This window comes from Chrysoperla carnea, chromosome 4 (genome assembly GCF_905475395.1).
Source record: "Chrysoperla carnea chromosome 4, inChrCarn1.1, whole genome shotgun sequence".
Taxonomy (NCBI): domain Eukaryota; kingdom Metazoa; phylum Arthropoda; class Insecta; order Neuroptera; family Chrysopidae; genus Chrysoperla; species Chrysoperla carnea.
The window spans coordinates 42,939,504-42,955,964 of record NC_058340.1 but is presented as its reverse complement, the minus strand read 5'-3'; the positions used below and the strand labels follow the sequence as shown (position 1 = coordinate 42,955,964).

Below are 16,461 nucleotides of genomic sequence, written 5' to 3'. Positions count from 1 at the left end.
GTTTTCTGAAAATATAAATAAGAAAATACATTAGATTCATTGGAATTAAAAATATTAAATTTTTTATTAATGATTTTACTCACCTTTTAAAAAAATGTATCAAAATTAAGCCATTAAAAATATATTTCGATGAGTTAAGCATAAGTAAGAAAAAGTTTTCCAATTTCAACACTCATGATGAATTTTCCTTTAGTTAACAAAACTTAATTACTTACCTAATTTAATAAAATTTAAACCATCAATTAGAATAATACATTTACCTAGTTTATTTTGGAGGAGTGGAACGTGGGGAAAAAATAAAAGAAAACTGTTATCCGCATCTTTACTTGGGAGAACCTTTCGAGAATATTATTAGAAAGCGTACATTCAGTGTAAGGATTGACAACTAGCGACATATACACAAATTAGGAAAAGTTTAAAGGAGTGTTAAATTTTTCATGAAAAATTTGTGTTCAGTACTAAATTTGCCTTCTTTTTTTAAATTGGTATATTCGTATAAGAAAATTTAATATCATAGGATTGGGTTGGAAGGGGGGGGTTACTTTGGATTCAAATGTTGCGAACGGTACTGATATCACCTTTTTGCTCATTTCCATATTAATCAATACAGTCGATCCAATCCCCACTCTCACAAATATAAAAAGTGTGATAATTTGATCAAATCCAATTAAATAATTTTATACTTTTTTAAAAATCCCTTCCATTATTAAGTGAAATTTACAAATATCTACTGATTATCATTGGCAACTGGTTATCGAATGATAGTCAGTGTTGAACAAATTCATCAATTTTTTCCATACACGTATTTCCCAAATGAGGCCTCAGATTAAAATTTGGAAAAGAGTTTTTTTGTTGCTCTTGACGAGCTTATTTTGGTAAGCTGGGTTTCTGCAGTCAATAACAGAGCACGGTGTATATATATTCGCTAAAAATTGAAATAGGCACAATAAAAAAAACATGATTCAAGTTTTAAAATTATATTTTATTGCGTTAAATTTAACAATATCATTAGGTTGTTCATTTGGCTGGTGTTGTATTTCCGATTGTGGATTGCGTTCACATTTTACATAATGTTTTTGTAAATTATGTTTTTGTGTGAAACATTTATTACAATGTATACAAATAAATTCCTTTCGACCACCACATTCATGCCGTTTATGTTTACGTAAATTTGGACGATTTGCATACATTTTACCACAATTTTCGCAACGATGCATACGTCGTTGATGGTTAAAAGCTTCTTGTAAAAAAATTAATTTTCCTGAAACAAATATAAAAATGAACAAATGTTATTTGTCTCTTGTCGGTTATCAAAAAGTTCAAGTATTCTAGAAAATAAGAAAAAAGCAAAAAGAAAACTAAGTTTGAAAAAAAAAAAAATTGGAAGAAAATTGATTTAAGTTCTAAAATTAAGAATTTCGATATTTATTTAGAAAATACTTGTTGTTTTTGAAAATATCATCAGTCCCGTTTAATTGCTAATCATATCACTGGACTTGTCATCAGGTATTGTATCCTCTATAAGGAAGAAGTTTCGATATTTAGCACTGTAATCTGGTTTCAAAAAATAGGTGCCTTGTGTGCCATTTTGAACCTTAAGATTCAGAACGCTTCATCCGATGGTGCCTAAAAAATTACTTCAAAATTAAGTTATTTCTGGGTACAATCTCTTACCCATTCGGGAAATTATCCCAAGAAGAAACAAATCATTGTAAATTTAACCATTTGCTCGATAATTGACTTCAAGTAGTTACATTTTTACAGTGTTTATTCCGAATTTTAACCTTTTAAAAATGCATTTACCGAAGTTCCAAATGCGAGTAAATGGATAAAGATATAGTTAGAGCATTGTTTAGTGTTAAGGGTGTAGAAAAAAAGGTTTAACTAGAGAAAAATTTGGAAAGTATTACTGATTAAAATTGTGGCACGGTAAAGTCTTCCCATTTCAAATTCCTCCAAAAAATGTTTGATAGTTATCTTCTGAAGTACTAACTGAGAAAACAATCTACCTGTTTTCAAAATAATAATAAATAATATTATCGGAATACAAGTATTCTAGAAATATAGGTAAGTAAATAACCTAACTTACTTTAGTTTTTGTTTTTTTTTTTCAAAATTTATCCTAACAGTGGCATTTTGTAGAAATAAATACAATTTAAGAATCTTTTTATCGAATTTTCTTCACAACTTTTAATTAATTAAAAAGACAGATTTAATGCGAGATATGTAAAATCAAATCCTAAAATATACTTACCCATGATAAAAGCAAAAAAAAACTGAAATAAATTTTAAAAAGATATAAAAAAGCATCTTACTTATTTTGTAAATAAATAAAACTTTTACAAATTTTAAAATTTTTATTAGTACATAACAAATGTATATTAAATTTTACAATATTCATAATAAATTCTAGAAAACAATTCGCAATACTAAAACCATGTTGTACCTTGTACTAGCAATCAGGGTGCAGTTATAAATGACATATGCTGTTCGACAGACACCTAAATTTTATTTAAAAAATAAGCATACTAGAAAGTATATTGTTTAGATTCTAGAAATTTTGAAAGCTTTTATAGGTATAACTTATGTACAACATAGTATTAGTGCGAGTTTAAAAGACATTATTCTTAATTGAGACATAAATATATTATCACACAATAACTTTGTATATAAGTGGATTGAAAAACTAAGAAATTAAATGTGCAAAATCACTCGAAATTATAAAGATCCAAAATTAATTATCTTATTCATTGATTGACTAAAGCGTACCTACGAGGTAATTATAGTAAGATCAAAATACCAACAAAATACAAACCGAAAAATTCGAATAAAAAATTACTTCCACAATATTTTACCTCTAAATTAATCGATAAATCATCAAGGAGAAAGTCTATTAAAATTGTATTTTTTTTAGATAGCTGCCCTTATTTTGGCTCAGTAATTGATAATTTGATACTTTACATATTCTTACTTTTTAATCTCTTCATTGCCTACGAACATTTGGTTCAGTTTTCGTGAGATCAACAAAATTTTTCGGAAATCAAATTAAATTGCTCCCTGGTGTATGATTTTAGTTCACATCAGAAACTACGAAACCAAGCGATAAATAGAGCCGATTTGTGTTTTATGGATCAAAATTACTCTAGATAATGCTTTTTATCCAAATTTCCCGATTTTAGTTCAGCTCCTTTAAAAAAATCGATAAAATTATAATACAATTTTTATTAAGGAAATTGAGGAAAGTCGGCATACACATGCTAAAGTCGGGTAATTTTGACTCAAAAATTCAGAATTATTTAGCGATTGGGTGGATAGCTTTTGAGATTTGTTCTGATTTATTGCAATTTTCTATTGCCTATGAATAAGTTAAAAAAAAGGAATAGTATTATGATTAGGGGTTACATTTTTTTTAGTAATTATTTAAAATAGTTGACTTGAGGTGGATATTATCCCAATTTCTCTTCTTTGTATCCGTGCTTGATCTTGGTTGCTTAGGCTAAGTTTTGTTTTTGGAATATTGATCCTACTAAACTGACATGAAGCTATAAATATTAATAATTATAAAATTTACCGCTTAGAGAAATATATAAAAATTATTAGAAATATATAATAATGAGAAAGCATCCGTAACATTTTGAATCATACATCTTCAAGATAACATGTTGCGTATTGGCATCCAAATATTTCCGAAAATATTAAAGTTTCAAAATAGAATTTTACAGGTAATTTTTTTCATAAACGCTGGGTTGAAAAAATATTTAGCTGGGAATATTAAAGTGAGCCACCCTAAATATGATGCCAATACTCAAGTATATTATCTTACCGGATGCTCTAAAAAAGGAGAAATCAATTTTTAATATATTTATTGAAAATTATTATGTAGGTACCTATAAATTTTTTAAACATAAATTTTCTGCAAGAGAAAATAATTCAGTTTTATAGAAAATTGTTAGCTATTATTAAAATCTTTAGTATTTATTTCACGTTTTGGTATTACGTTTGAATGTTTTGAATAAATATGTGAATTTAAGTTATCCTTTTGTTTGAATTTATACAAACAATATGGACATTCAAATTGTGGTTCAATACCACATTCAAAACGTAAATGTCGATATAAGTTATTTTTATATTTATATAAACGATTACATTTTTGACAAGAGTATGGTCGATTATCATCGTACGTGGATGATGTTGTTGATTCAATAATCCGTTGATGTTTTGTTATAATTGATGATAGATTTTGTTGAGTATACAATGAAAATATGCCTAAAAATAGAAAAAATAAAATAAATTTTAATTAAATATAAACAAATATAAATACTATTAGATATTAGATATTTGAAATTAAATGAAAATTTTATCTTTGTTTGTTAATCACTTCAACATTATTTACAATAAAAAAGTACCCAAATTTTTTTAGTCGATTTGTACTGAATAATTTCGGTTTTCGATAGATATTATTTTTTTTATATAGAAAAAGTTTTTTCCAAACACAATTCAAAACACTTTTTCGAAAACTGAACATATTCGACAAAAATTAGTTATACCGATTAAAAATAACAAAATGTTGTCTCCATGAAGCGAAATAATTTTAGCGGCATATGTTTAATTTAAAAGTTTAGGCACATAATCATTTTGCTTAGGACAATAATATTTTATGCAATGATTTTCATATTAATTAAAAATAAATAATTAATAATGAACTATGAAATAGAAATTACCCAAAATTGATTTTCCTTGTGTCCCCTGGTTGTACAGGTATAAAATATATTAACAAAATCAAGAAAATTGAAAAATGAATTTATTAGAAATTTAAAAAATAAAAAAATGAGTTTTATTTAATAAAATAATACAATTTCTAGTATAATATTACAAATATAACAAACTTAATATTTAATCAAATTTTCAAACAACGATTTGTGCTATAAATTTCAACATGATTGAATTTGAGAAAAAATTTATTTAATGGGCTAAAATTGATCTGATTTATTTTATGAGCAGATAGTTAATGACATTGGCATTATTCAAAATAAAGTTTCGGAATTTCGTATCAACGATTTATCTTCTCCTAAAAACTACAAACAATTTAATTCGAATAATATGATTTACCATTTTCACATCAAAAAGTTTGTAATCAATTGAAATATCTGGTATTACACGATACGAAGAGTACAAACCAAAATATTTTTCGGGAAGTAATACTTTAATTTTTTGAGCATATTGGTTTGAAAAGTTTAATATTTAGGATCTGTCCCGTTCGATTTATGCAATTTACGTAATATTCGTGGATCAATTGTAACCATAATCTCATATTCAAAAAAATCATTTGAACGTACTCTTATAAAATATAAAAAATAGATTTTTAGTCTTAAAATTCATATATTTTAAGTGTTATCGCACTTGAAAAATCGCTCATTTTTGTTTGATTTGATTTAAAAAAATATCCCTTATAGCCAAAATTCGTCCTTGCTAGAGTCATGTTTCTTTCCCAGGAATATACATTTTATTTAAAAAGGATAAGAGTAGGTAGGAGTGATATAAATAGAGCAAAACTTTATTACCGATTTATTTTTAAAAACTATTGACAATAAGGGATACCATATACAAAAAGACTGCTTATTTGGACTTGGGTCTTGGTCGACTTGAAGTCATGTTTAAATTATTTTAAACCTTGTGATAATGTCATAAAATTTTCTCCAGAGTCCATTTAAAATATTAAATTCTGAGTATTTTATAAAAATAATTTAGAGAAATTTTAAATTATAGTGGAACTTCGTATAACTGAGATTTTATATTAACGTTTTGTTATAACACATTCAGTTTAACAACAAATTCTTGCCAAGTGACACCGAATTTTGAACAAAACGAAAACAGTGATTTTTGTTGAATTTATTTTAAATAGAATTGGAAGTAAGGACATAAAATTTTATCTAGCATTCGGATATTAGAGCTTACCTGCGCTAGAGATCACAACATCTAAACATAAAAATCCCTCTTTATTATAAATGTGAAAGTAAGGGTGTTTGTTTGTTTGTTTGTTACGCTTTCACGCAAAAATTACCCAATGAATTTGTAAAATATTACTGAGCTATAATTTATAAAGATATATTTAAAAAAAAATAAATAATTAAATTTAGTCAATGATGTTTCATCTATGGGCATCATTTTGAACCACAAATTAAAGATTTGTGTAAATTCTGTTCTGATGATTCCCTTTGTAAAACAATCCTTACCCCTATTTCGAGTATTATGGACGCGGGAGTCTTTACTTTTAATGTTATGGAACGCAGTGGGCGGGTATTACGGGTATCTAATACATTATTAAAAATAAATTAACTATGTTCTTCATTCGCAAATGTCAACGCGCAATGATTGGATTAATTAAGGCATTTCGAATAGTCTTAAATGAACGCGCAAATATGTTCCTCTAGTATTAATTATTTAAACTAAATATAATAAAATAAAAAAATTACAAAATTACTTAGTAACTATTAAAAAAAAAACAATTATAAAAATAGTATTTAATATTTATTTAACTAAAAATTTGTAATTTTTTCCATGTCGTCCCAAAACATGTCCAATCACATACTCTTTACGTTTAAATTTACGTCCACATATTGGACATTCAAATTTTGGTTCAACACCACATTCATATTTTTGATGGCGATACAATGTTGTTTTACGTTTGTATGATCGATTACAAATGTGACAAACAAATTCATTTTCATTTGGTATTTTTGATTGGTGTTGATAATACATCATCATATTCTCATCTAAAACGTAATATATTTGAGTAAAAATTAATTATTGTGAGTGATAATTTTAATAAGCGAAATAAAAATTTTAATTTAACGAAATTTAAAAAAAAAATTATAAAATAATATTTAGTATTGTTTGTGATGACTGTGTACCTTTCTTAGTTATATTGGAATAATTTCCCTGTACTCAACTCAAGATGCGACACTTTGATCAATACAGTCAAATATTTTCGATAATCAACATACTGTGATCTTTGATATTCGCAGAAATATGTAAATATTACATATTCGAATCTATAAAAAATTGAGCCCCTTTTAATAGAGTAATATTGTCGCAAAAAATTTGTTAATTTACGTCAAATCGTAGCATAAAGTAAGACCAACAGTTCCCATGAGTTTCTAAAATTGAAATTCAAAAGAGTAGCCTTTGAATTTCGTATACGCTCTAAAGCTTTTTAAGTTAAATGGATTAAGTTTTCTTTCAATGAGAAATGAAGTAAAATGGTTTTTTGATCAAGTAAGAAATGAATGCTATATCTTTTTTTACAAAAAGAAAAGAAATAATTGGATAAAAAATAACAAATCGTTTACAAAAATTTAATCTTTATTTCATTAGGGGAAAAATACAATAAAATGTAATTGGAACAAAACTTATTTACACTAAACTAGCAGCATAATTTTGAACAAATCTGCCACGTTGTCGTGCTAAAAATCTAGCACGAGGATCATCTGCATGAGTTTTTGTTAGTAGATGCATGCGCATATGTTCGGCACGTTTACATTTATATGGGCATAAGGGACATTGTAATCGAGGTACTTGTCCACATTCATTTTTATGGCGTGAATAATTTGGACGATATTTATATGATTTATGGCATTTATCACACTGAAATGGTTTATCATCATTATTTTCATTGTTATGTGTCATTGTTTGTGAATAGTATTGATCATCATAGAATTGAGTGTTATAACCTGAAACAATTTTTAATTTTAATTATCAACATGGAACAATGATAACATAGACGTAATGTCTATTTTTGTATTCTAGCATGTACAGTAAAATCAAATAGAATTCTAATATTTAACAAATTACCTACATTTAAATATTTACTTTTTTTAAGAATTCATTACATGCTGATAAATATTTATATCTATTGGCTATGAAAAGCCAATTTATGTACCGAATAAAACACAAAATATAATTATAGGCCAATGGTGGCCAATTTCGAACAACTAGGCATTTATTGGAGGTGTTTGAGAATTATTTAATTCGAAACAGCAAAACTTTTTGTGTATCTGGCGATTCTTTAAGCCAAACATCAATTTTGAATGTTTTACAATAGTAAAATCGTTATGCAATGGATTATATACCTAGAGTCTCTTTTTATGAATAACTAGAATTCTCAAACCAGAGCCTTCTTACAATAAATATATAGACATATCATAAACTGAGCATTACTGAGGGAATTAATCGTAGGAAAAGTTTTTAGGTCTATTCACTTATGATGTTGAAATCGCAGTATAAAATTCTACTGGAATATATATAGGGTGTCCTATTTAACTGAGAAATTGCTGCAACTTGAAAAACAAAATTTTAAAGCAAAAACCTGTACTGAGTCAGCAGAATGAGATTTATCTGGACTAGCGGGATTTTATAAGTATCAATCAACCCTTGCACATGACTGGTAAGAGTAAGACTATAGTAGACTATAGAATAAAAATAATTTTGTTGAGGCGAACAACTTTCTTATTTAAACAATGCCACTATCTCTAATCAGAAATGAGCATAGGCTTTTGCATTTCCTTTTTATTTTTGCATTGACTTTTAAAAGACCTGGTAAGCCTCACAGTGTTAATTCGGTACAAATTTTTATGTTTTAGAATTTTTTAAAAGTCCTTTTTGTAATATCTTTTTTTTCTAGTCACAGTTCAGTCTTAAATGAAACACTCTGTATATAAAACTTTTCGATCTGATATACTAATGGTATAATTATACAATAACTAGAAATATATTTTAATTTTTTGTAAGGGATGAGGTTTAAAAAATTATATCCATTAAAAATATTAATACAATATTTATTTAAAAAATAAAGAATATTAATTTTGCACCATCCATTTTTTATATAATACACAAAAAATAAAGATATTTATTTATTTTTCTATTTTAAAGATAATATATTAAAAGATTTTTTTTTTGTAAAGATAATATGGAACATAAAATTTGAACAAAACTATATAAAATATAACATTTCAACAAAAACATATTTCTAAAGTTCTAGTAATCTAGTTTTTTGTAACACATATATAATAATAATAATAACATAAAAAGTAACAATATTTCAAGGTCAACGTTTAAACAGACAACTCTAATTTAATAAAAATCTCAAAAGCATGTTTTGAAATGAAAAATAACAAAAATTAATTAATCCAATATTGTTTCAAAATAGTTTTATGAAAAATAACTGCGGAAAATATCTTTAAATTTATAAGTTTTTATACCATGAATATATGAAATATACATAGTATATTAAGTTTAGTCCAAAGTTTATAAAGCTTAAAAATATTGATGCTACGAAAAAAATATATCAAGCTGAAATTTTTACAGCGCACTCAGAACGTAAAAAATGAGGTCGATTTCGTAAATGAGCAACATAGGTCAATTGGGTCTTGGGTCCCACGGCAACATCTTGTAAACCGTTAGAGATAGAACAAAAGTTTAAATGTAAAAAATGTTCCTTATTAAAAAATAAACAACTTTTGATTGAAACATTTTTTCGTTAACATCACTGTTTATTCACGAGGGCACACATTAGATGCAAATTTTATAGTGTGTATTAATATGGAATTATCAGTTATGTATGTGGGACATGTATAGGTATATGTGTAATGTGATAGAGTAATCAACACTGTCTATACATGGTATTTCAACAATTAACTCAGTCAATTGTTTGTTTTCTCTTGTTCCATATGTTAATAAGTAACTGAAGCTACTCAATTCATGTGAATGCACCAAGTGTACTAGCTTCAGCCTGGTCATTTAAGTGATCTAAGAGAAACCTATGAATACAGGAGTACTGTAGAAAACTGCAGCATGGTGTAATTTTGACCTATTGTACAAAAGTTTTCATGGTTACAAAGTTCGATTGTATAATTAATGAATGTATACCCAGCATGAGAAGAAAAAATAACACGAAAATTTTTATTCTGTGTTTAAAACCCTATTCAAAACTATATACTCTACAGAATGTAGTGACTGAAAAAGTTGCATCCTTTGAGTTATTAACAAAAAAATTATATCCATTAATTTTACAGATGAAAATCTTTATTTTGCTGCACCCTTAAAATATCGTTGAATAGGTGCTTTTAAGATAGAAACTTTGCAGTGACTTTTTTCCCCAGGTGTACATTTTGTCAGAAATAAACTGCCAAAGGCGATATCATCGCCTGGATTTGAAATATATGATACCTCCATCTGCAAGAACCAAAACATATCGCTTTAATTTTCATAAATGTTTGATTAAAAGTTGACCTTGAAATGACTAGAAAATATATGGAATCATTTTGAAAACTATGCAATAAAGAACGAAAAACAAAAAGAAATAATCTGTCAAATAAAATAATAATTAATTATGATTGTTTATTAAGTTGCATCCCGTGAGAAAATTGGGCATGTCGTTTTAATGAATACGCACTAAAATATTTTTTTAAACATTGTGGACATTCAAAAACAGCTGTGCAACCATTTTCCATATGCATTTTATAACCACGATGTGATCGAAAAACTTTATCACATTTATCACATCCATATAGTTTTCCACATTCAAATTTTTCATGATGACGTAATGCATGTATCCATCTAAATTTTCTTGGACATTTTGGACAAACTATTTCACATGGATTACTATGATTAAAACCTAAAAAAAAATTTAAAAATTTTTTCTAAAAATTTATGTTTTAATAAAAACAACTTTTCTGTGAAAACTACTGTACACAAGTTTAGTGATTGAGATGGACAGTTTTTATTGAATTAAGTGAGTTGCCGTGGAGGGCAAAAGAAAAGAAATAATTTTTGTTAGTTATTTGGAACTAATGATGTACAAACAAAACTAAAAGTTTAATATATGTGAAAGAAATTGGATGGAAAATAAATTTACTTTTATTGATTAATGTATTAGTGGATTCTCCAATATTGATTACTAAACTGTGGCAATCGAAATATTGAGCAGTAAGTGTGCAGCAGGCAACTTATTGATCAGTCACACTGCGGTAGCCTAAGAATTAGGCAAACGGTCAACGAATATTCATGTAGAGAATCGAATTATTATATCATTTGCGGGTGCAAAATATGCTTATCTGATTCTAAAGAACACGGATATTGAGGGAATACCACCTTATATGCATTTGTAACAATCCATGTTGCACATGTTACAAAACAATCCACTTTGTTTTGGGCGGAGAAAAATTTATTTTCATGAATGTTTGAAGGACATTTTAGAACTTATTTGTTAATGAGAATGACAAGTGATTTTTCCTAAGATGCATCCTCAGAATTACGAAGAAAAAATATGAACTGTCATAAAGGCATAAAAAATAGACAGTTGTTCAGCATACTTAGGGCTTTAATAGAATTATAGGATCGAATTTATCGTCTGTTACTGTAAGGCTTATACAAAATGTCCGTTTTACATCTAGGCATATAAATATCACGAGTATGACAGAGTACATGCGTTAAGCAATGCATCTAAGTAAGAGGTAAAATAGGTGTTATATAAAATTGCAAAAGTTAATTGTATCGTGGCTTATCTGTTGTAGTTCATCTATTCAACTAAGAAACTCCCACTCTACAAGCGTCTTACAACTATCGCAACGCATATCGAAGCTTCAATACATGTATATAATATCTCTCACTTAGATGCATTGCTTAACGCATGTGTTCTGTCATACTGTTCTGTGGTATTTATTTGCCTAGATCTAAATCAAACATTCTGTATAATAAAGAGCATATCTTGGTTAAACAAACTTTGATTGGCAGACGGATAAAAATAAGATCAGAATCAACAGAAAAATAAAAGTCAATAAAATCTCCAATTTCCTTTCAACATAAATAAACATGAAAAATGTTATTAAAAAAGATAAAAAATAAATAAATTTTATTTACATTAAAATTTGGTTTATAAAAATAGTTTTTTTTTTTTATATTTATATAGAAATATATTATTTAGTAAATATTTGTAGTGGTAACTTCAAATTTCAGGCACGTATTTATAAATTGTTTTGTATAGATATCTATCTAATTGGCTTTATAGTACTATAAAATAAGACGTAGATTTTGAAGACTAAAAATGAATAATTATTTGGTACAATCCTCCACATGTCGTTTCAATGCATACGAACTAAAATATTTTTTTGAACATTTCACACATTGAAAAACCGCTTCACAACCATTTCGTAAATGCATTTGTGAACCATAAAATGAACGAAATTGTTTATTACATTTTTCACATAAAAATGTTTTACCACATTCACGTTTCATATGATAATTTAATGTACTTTTCCATGAAAAACGCCTTGAACATTTTTTACATTCAAAACCTTTACGTAGATTTACATCACCTGAAAATAAATAAATAAATTACATAAATTTTAATGAAATTTAATTTAAAAAAAGGATATTATTTTGTTTTAAACAAAAATGTTTGTTTTTTGGTGTAGGGTAAATATGGATAAAACCAAAAATAATTTTTTAAGATTTTTTTATTATTTTAAATAGAATCATTTATTTGTTTTATATACATTTAATTAAAATTAAATCATAATTATTTTTAATCTTTATTTTTTTTTTATATACATATATATTTCTTTTTGAATAAAACTGAAAAATAGTATAAATACGATTATAGTAATTTATAAGATTATAGTTATAAATATGGCAATTTTAAGAGCCTTGTACGATTTGTACCTATACGCCTTTCTAAAAACATGAAGTAGGAACATTGACTACGATAACATGTCTTAACAATATCAACATCAAAATATTTTATGAAGAATTTTTATAATATTAATTCCAAAGTTTTGAAAATGTAGATTCATTGTTTTAAGAAAAAATTGCTAGCTTGAACTTTACTTAATTGAAATTTTACATACTTTATCTTCCTCAAATGTGGATTAATGAAGTAAAACAGGCAAACATACATGCTTCTTGAAATCAGGCTCTCAGTGTAGTAAAAAATAAGAAACAAATCGAACACCCAATAATCGATATTAATATAGGAAGGATTTTTAGCGAAAAGAAAATAAACCCAATGGCTTGTCTTAAAATCGCCTGCAAAGTATTTGTTGCTACTAGCAGTTAGCATATTCAAAACACTAGCATCTCAAATGTCTCACAAGAGCCCTTTCTAACTAAAAGAAAATCAATTGGTGGTTTCCATTAAGTAGCAAATTGACGTGAATCCATTAGGTAGCAAATTGACGTGAATCCATAAGGTAGCAAAGTGACGTCATTTTCCCATACCCCAAGTATGTTTAAATATTTAGCTTTCAATATTTCGAGAATTAAGGTAGATATCAAAATATTTGTTGCTACTAGCAGTTAGCATATCCAAAACACTAGCATCTCAAATGTCTCACAAGAGCCCTTTCTAACTAAAAGAAAATCAATTGGTGGTTTCCATTAAGTAGCAAATTGACGTGAATCCATTAGGTAGCAAAGTGACGTCATTTTCCCATACCCCAAGTATGTTTAAATATTTAGCTTTCAATATTTCGAGAATTAAGGTAGATATCAAAAAATTTTAGTCTTATTTTTAATCTACATTTATGATGTTATAACAAAATTCATCATCAAAGTTGAAAATAAGGTACAAATAATTTCAACTGCAAGTCTGAACTTGCCCTGGCGGTCTTACTACTTTAACCCACAACAAGAGTGCAAATTTTGATAAAAATGGAACCTTTAAATTCATTAAGAACGTTTGAACTTTAGAAAAGATTCCAAAAAAGATTTAAAAAAATTTAAAAAATAAATAAACTCTTTATTTACTGTTTTACAGCTAAAATAATTTTAAAAGATTTTAAAATTGTCGGAAAATCAAATTTAATTTGGAAGTATAACTTCTGTTTTTTCACATTTAATGGAAAAACGACGTTGTCGACATAATTTATTTGTTTGTAAATGTTTACGTAAACTAACATTTGTCTTAAAATTCTTATGACAAAATGAGCACACACGAGGTTTACCACAATCATTCTTTAAATGTTTTTGTAACATGTGCGGACGTCGAAACTTTATATTACATGGTTTACATTCGAATTGTACATCACAACCATATTTCATGTGCGTATCATAATCATATTTATATTTGAATTTTTTATTACACGCTAAACATTGAAAATTTATTCCACATTCATGGCGCACATGATGTCGTAATGCGTAAACACTTCCAAATGTACGTGGACATTTTGGACATTTTCTACGTTCTGAACGTGCTGCACGTTTTTTTGGTATCCGTTGTTTTGTTTCACTTTCTGGTACATATTCTACATCATTGTCATCGTCATCGTCGTCATCAATTTCATTTATTTCTGTTTCGTCCACGATAATTTCTGCAAAATAAATAACATAAATGTTTTATTTTCATATTTAAGACGAAAATTTACAAAATGTTTGAGAAAAATTACTATAATAATAAATACATGCTTTGATAAGTACCTGAACAACATCCAATCTCACTTTTAACTTTCTTATGAAATTTTCATTTTCATTTATTCGTAGAAAATCGTTGATTTTTAAACACAAAAAGCTAAAAACAATCGTTACATATACGGAAGCCTGAATAGCTCACTGCCAATTTATGAGAAAGTGGCGCTACACAAGATAATTTTTTAAATGTGTACTACCCACAAATATAAAACCAACTTTTAGAAAAGTCACTAGTTCACTTTCAACAAGAGCACTTGTGATTTGTGGCATTATGGAAACGAACCTCTTTGAAGGTGTCGGTATTTTGTCATGTGCAAATTTCTAATTAAACGTCATAATAAACACTTAATAATACTTTTAAAGGTTAGAAATTAGAAATGTGCAGATGCAAAAGAAAAACATCAACGATTAAAGCATTATACTTTTTAAATAATACTAAAGAAAATTTTTAACTAACTACATAAGACAAATTATAAACATTATCATATTATTATTAAATCCGCACATACAATTATTAATAATTCCAGACAGTTTCGGTAGTGTCTAATGAAAGGATAGTCATGACCGACTGACATGTTCAAAAAGGTTCGTTTCCATAATGCCATAAGTCACAAGTGTACTTGTTGAAAGTGAACTAGTGTTTTTTATAAAAGTTGTTTTATACTTTTGGGTAGTACACGTTTAAAAAATAAGCTCATGTAGCATCACTTTCTCATAAATTGACAGTAAGACATTCAGGCTTCCGTAGTCACAAACAATTACAGGCAGTTTATTTAATATAAAAAAAAAAAAAACTAATATACTGAATCCGAAAATAATGATCAAAAATGAAAACATACATCGTATATTTTGTAAATACTTTATTTTATGTACATACATATAACTCTATAGATATTTATACTTATTCTAAAACAACATTAAAAAAAAAGCATAAAATTATTAACAAGATTCATAATATTTTCAGAAAAAAATTGGCAAATTAACTTAATTAAGATTTGTTTTAAATATAAAATCACATTCCTTATAACATAATTCATAAACTAATGGTTCGAGAGTCCAATGTAGTAAGATTTCTTAGAGCATTCGTGACAATAGGGTGAAAAATAAATTATGAAATTTGAAAAAAGTTAAAATTTATGTAAAAATATACTTAAATATTCTGATTTCGAGTTAAAAAAAGCACATTTTTATTTTATAATATTAAAAGTAAAAAACGTAATTTTTTTGGTGTCTTTTTATTAGCAAAATCAACATTTTAAAGTACTTTTTCAAATATAGTAGAACACCCTATTTCAGTGAATTCCAAAGAGACCATGATACTTAAAAATATTGATTTTATGATTTCTTCAAATAAGTAATATAAGAATTATATTCCGGAAAATTGTTGTAACTATAACAAGTTTATTATCCACAAATTAATTATTAATCCAGCCTGCCATCTCTAAAATGCTTGATTTGTGTCTCCGTCTTGAAAGCCGTTTTTATCAGAATATTTTAGAACTTTTCAATTAAAAACGGCCTTCTTTACCTTCATTTTAAACTTATATTCTTCGTTTGAAATACCTTTGACCGGAGACTTGAATATCGAAATCGAATGTGGAGAGCTGGCAGTCTAAATTAATATCCTACTTTAGAATAGTTACGACTGTTCGATATTTGAGACCTTACTACGGTGGACTCTGGTATTAAAATGGCACACTTTATTTTTTTTTTAGAAAAATATTCTATTAATATGTACAATTTAATTTACTACTAAATGCAATGCACTTATTTTTTTTATTAAAACATGAATTTTTAACATCAAAAACATTATTAGTTATTTTTATTTGTAATTTTTAACCCGAAACCAAGTTTTTCTCTGGTTATTCAATAATAGTGCAAATAGGAACATTTCTTTCTTTTTTTTTAAAAACTCCCAAGAGAATATGTATTCTAATCAGAATTCTGTTTTCTTATAAAGCTGTAGGATTATTTGAGCTTGAAACTTATATAATACAATAG

At 26.7% G+C, this 16,461-nt stretch overlaps 1 protein-coding gene across 18 annotated transcripts in view; it reads right to left on the bottom strand.

Moving 5' to 3' along the window:
* Window positions 1–16,461, bottom strand: part of LOC123299073 (longitudinals lacking protein, isoforms A/B/D/L) — a 422,122-nt gene that overhangs the window by 181,910 nt on the left and 223,751 nt on the right. The window contains exon 5 of one of the 18 annotated variants that reach the window (XM_044881256.1): window positions 3,935–4,266. The exons of 14 other annotated variants lie outside the window; for them this stretch is intronic. In XM_044881256.1, coding sequence (XP_044737191.1) covers window positions 3,950–4,266 — 317 coding nt within the window. In that variant the 3' untranslated portion in view covers window positions 3,935–3,949. Of the gene's footprint in view, window positions 1–3,934; window positions 4,267–7,379; window positions 7,731–10,370; window positions 10,673–13,845; window positions 14,364–16,461 lie in introns of those variants that run through there. 3 more of the 18 variants (XM_044881255.1, XM_044881268.1, XM_044881238.1) reach the window with 3 other exon arrangements.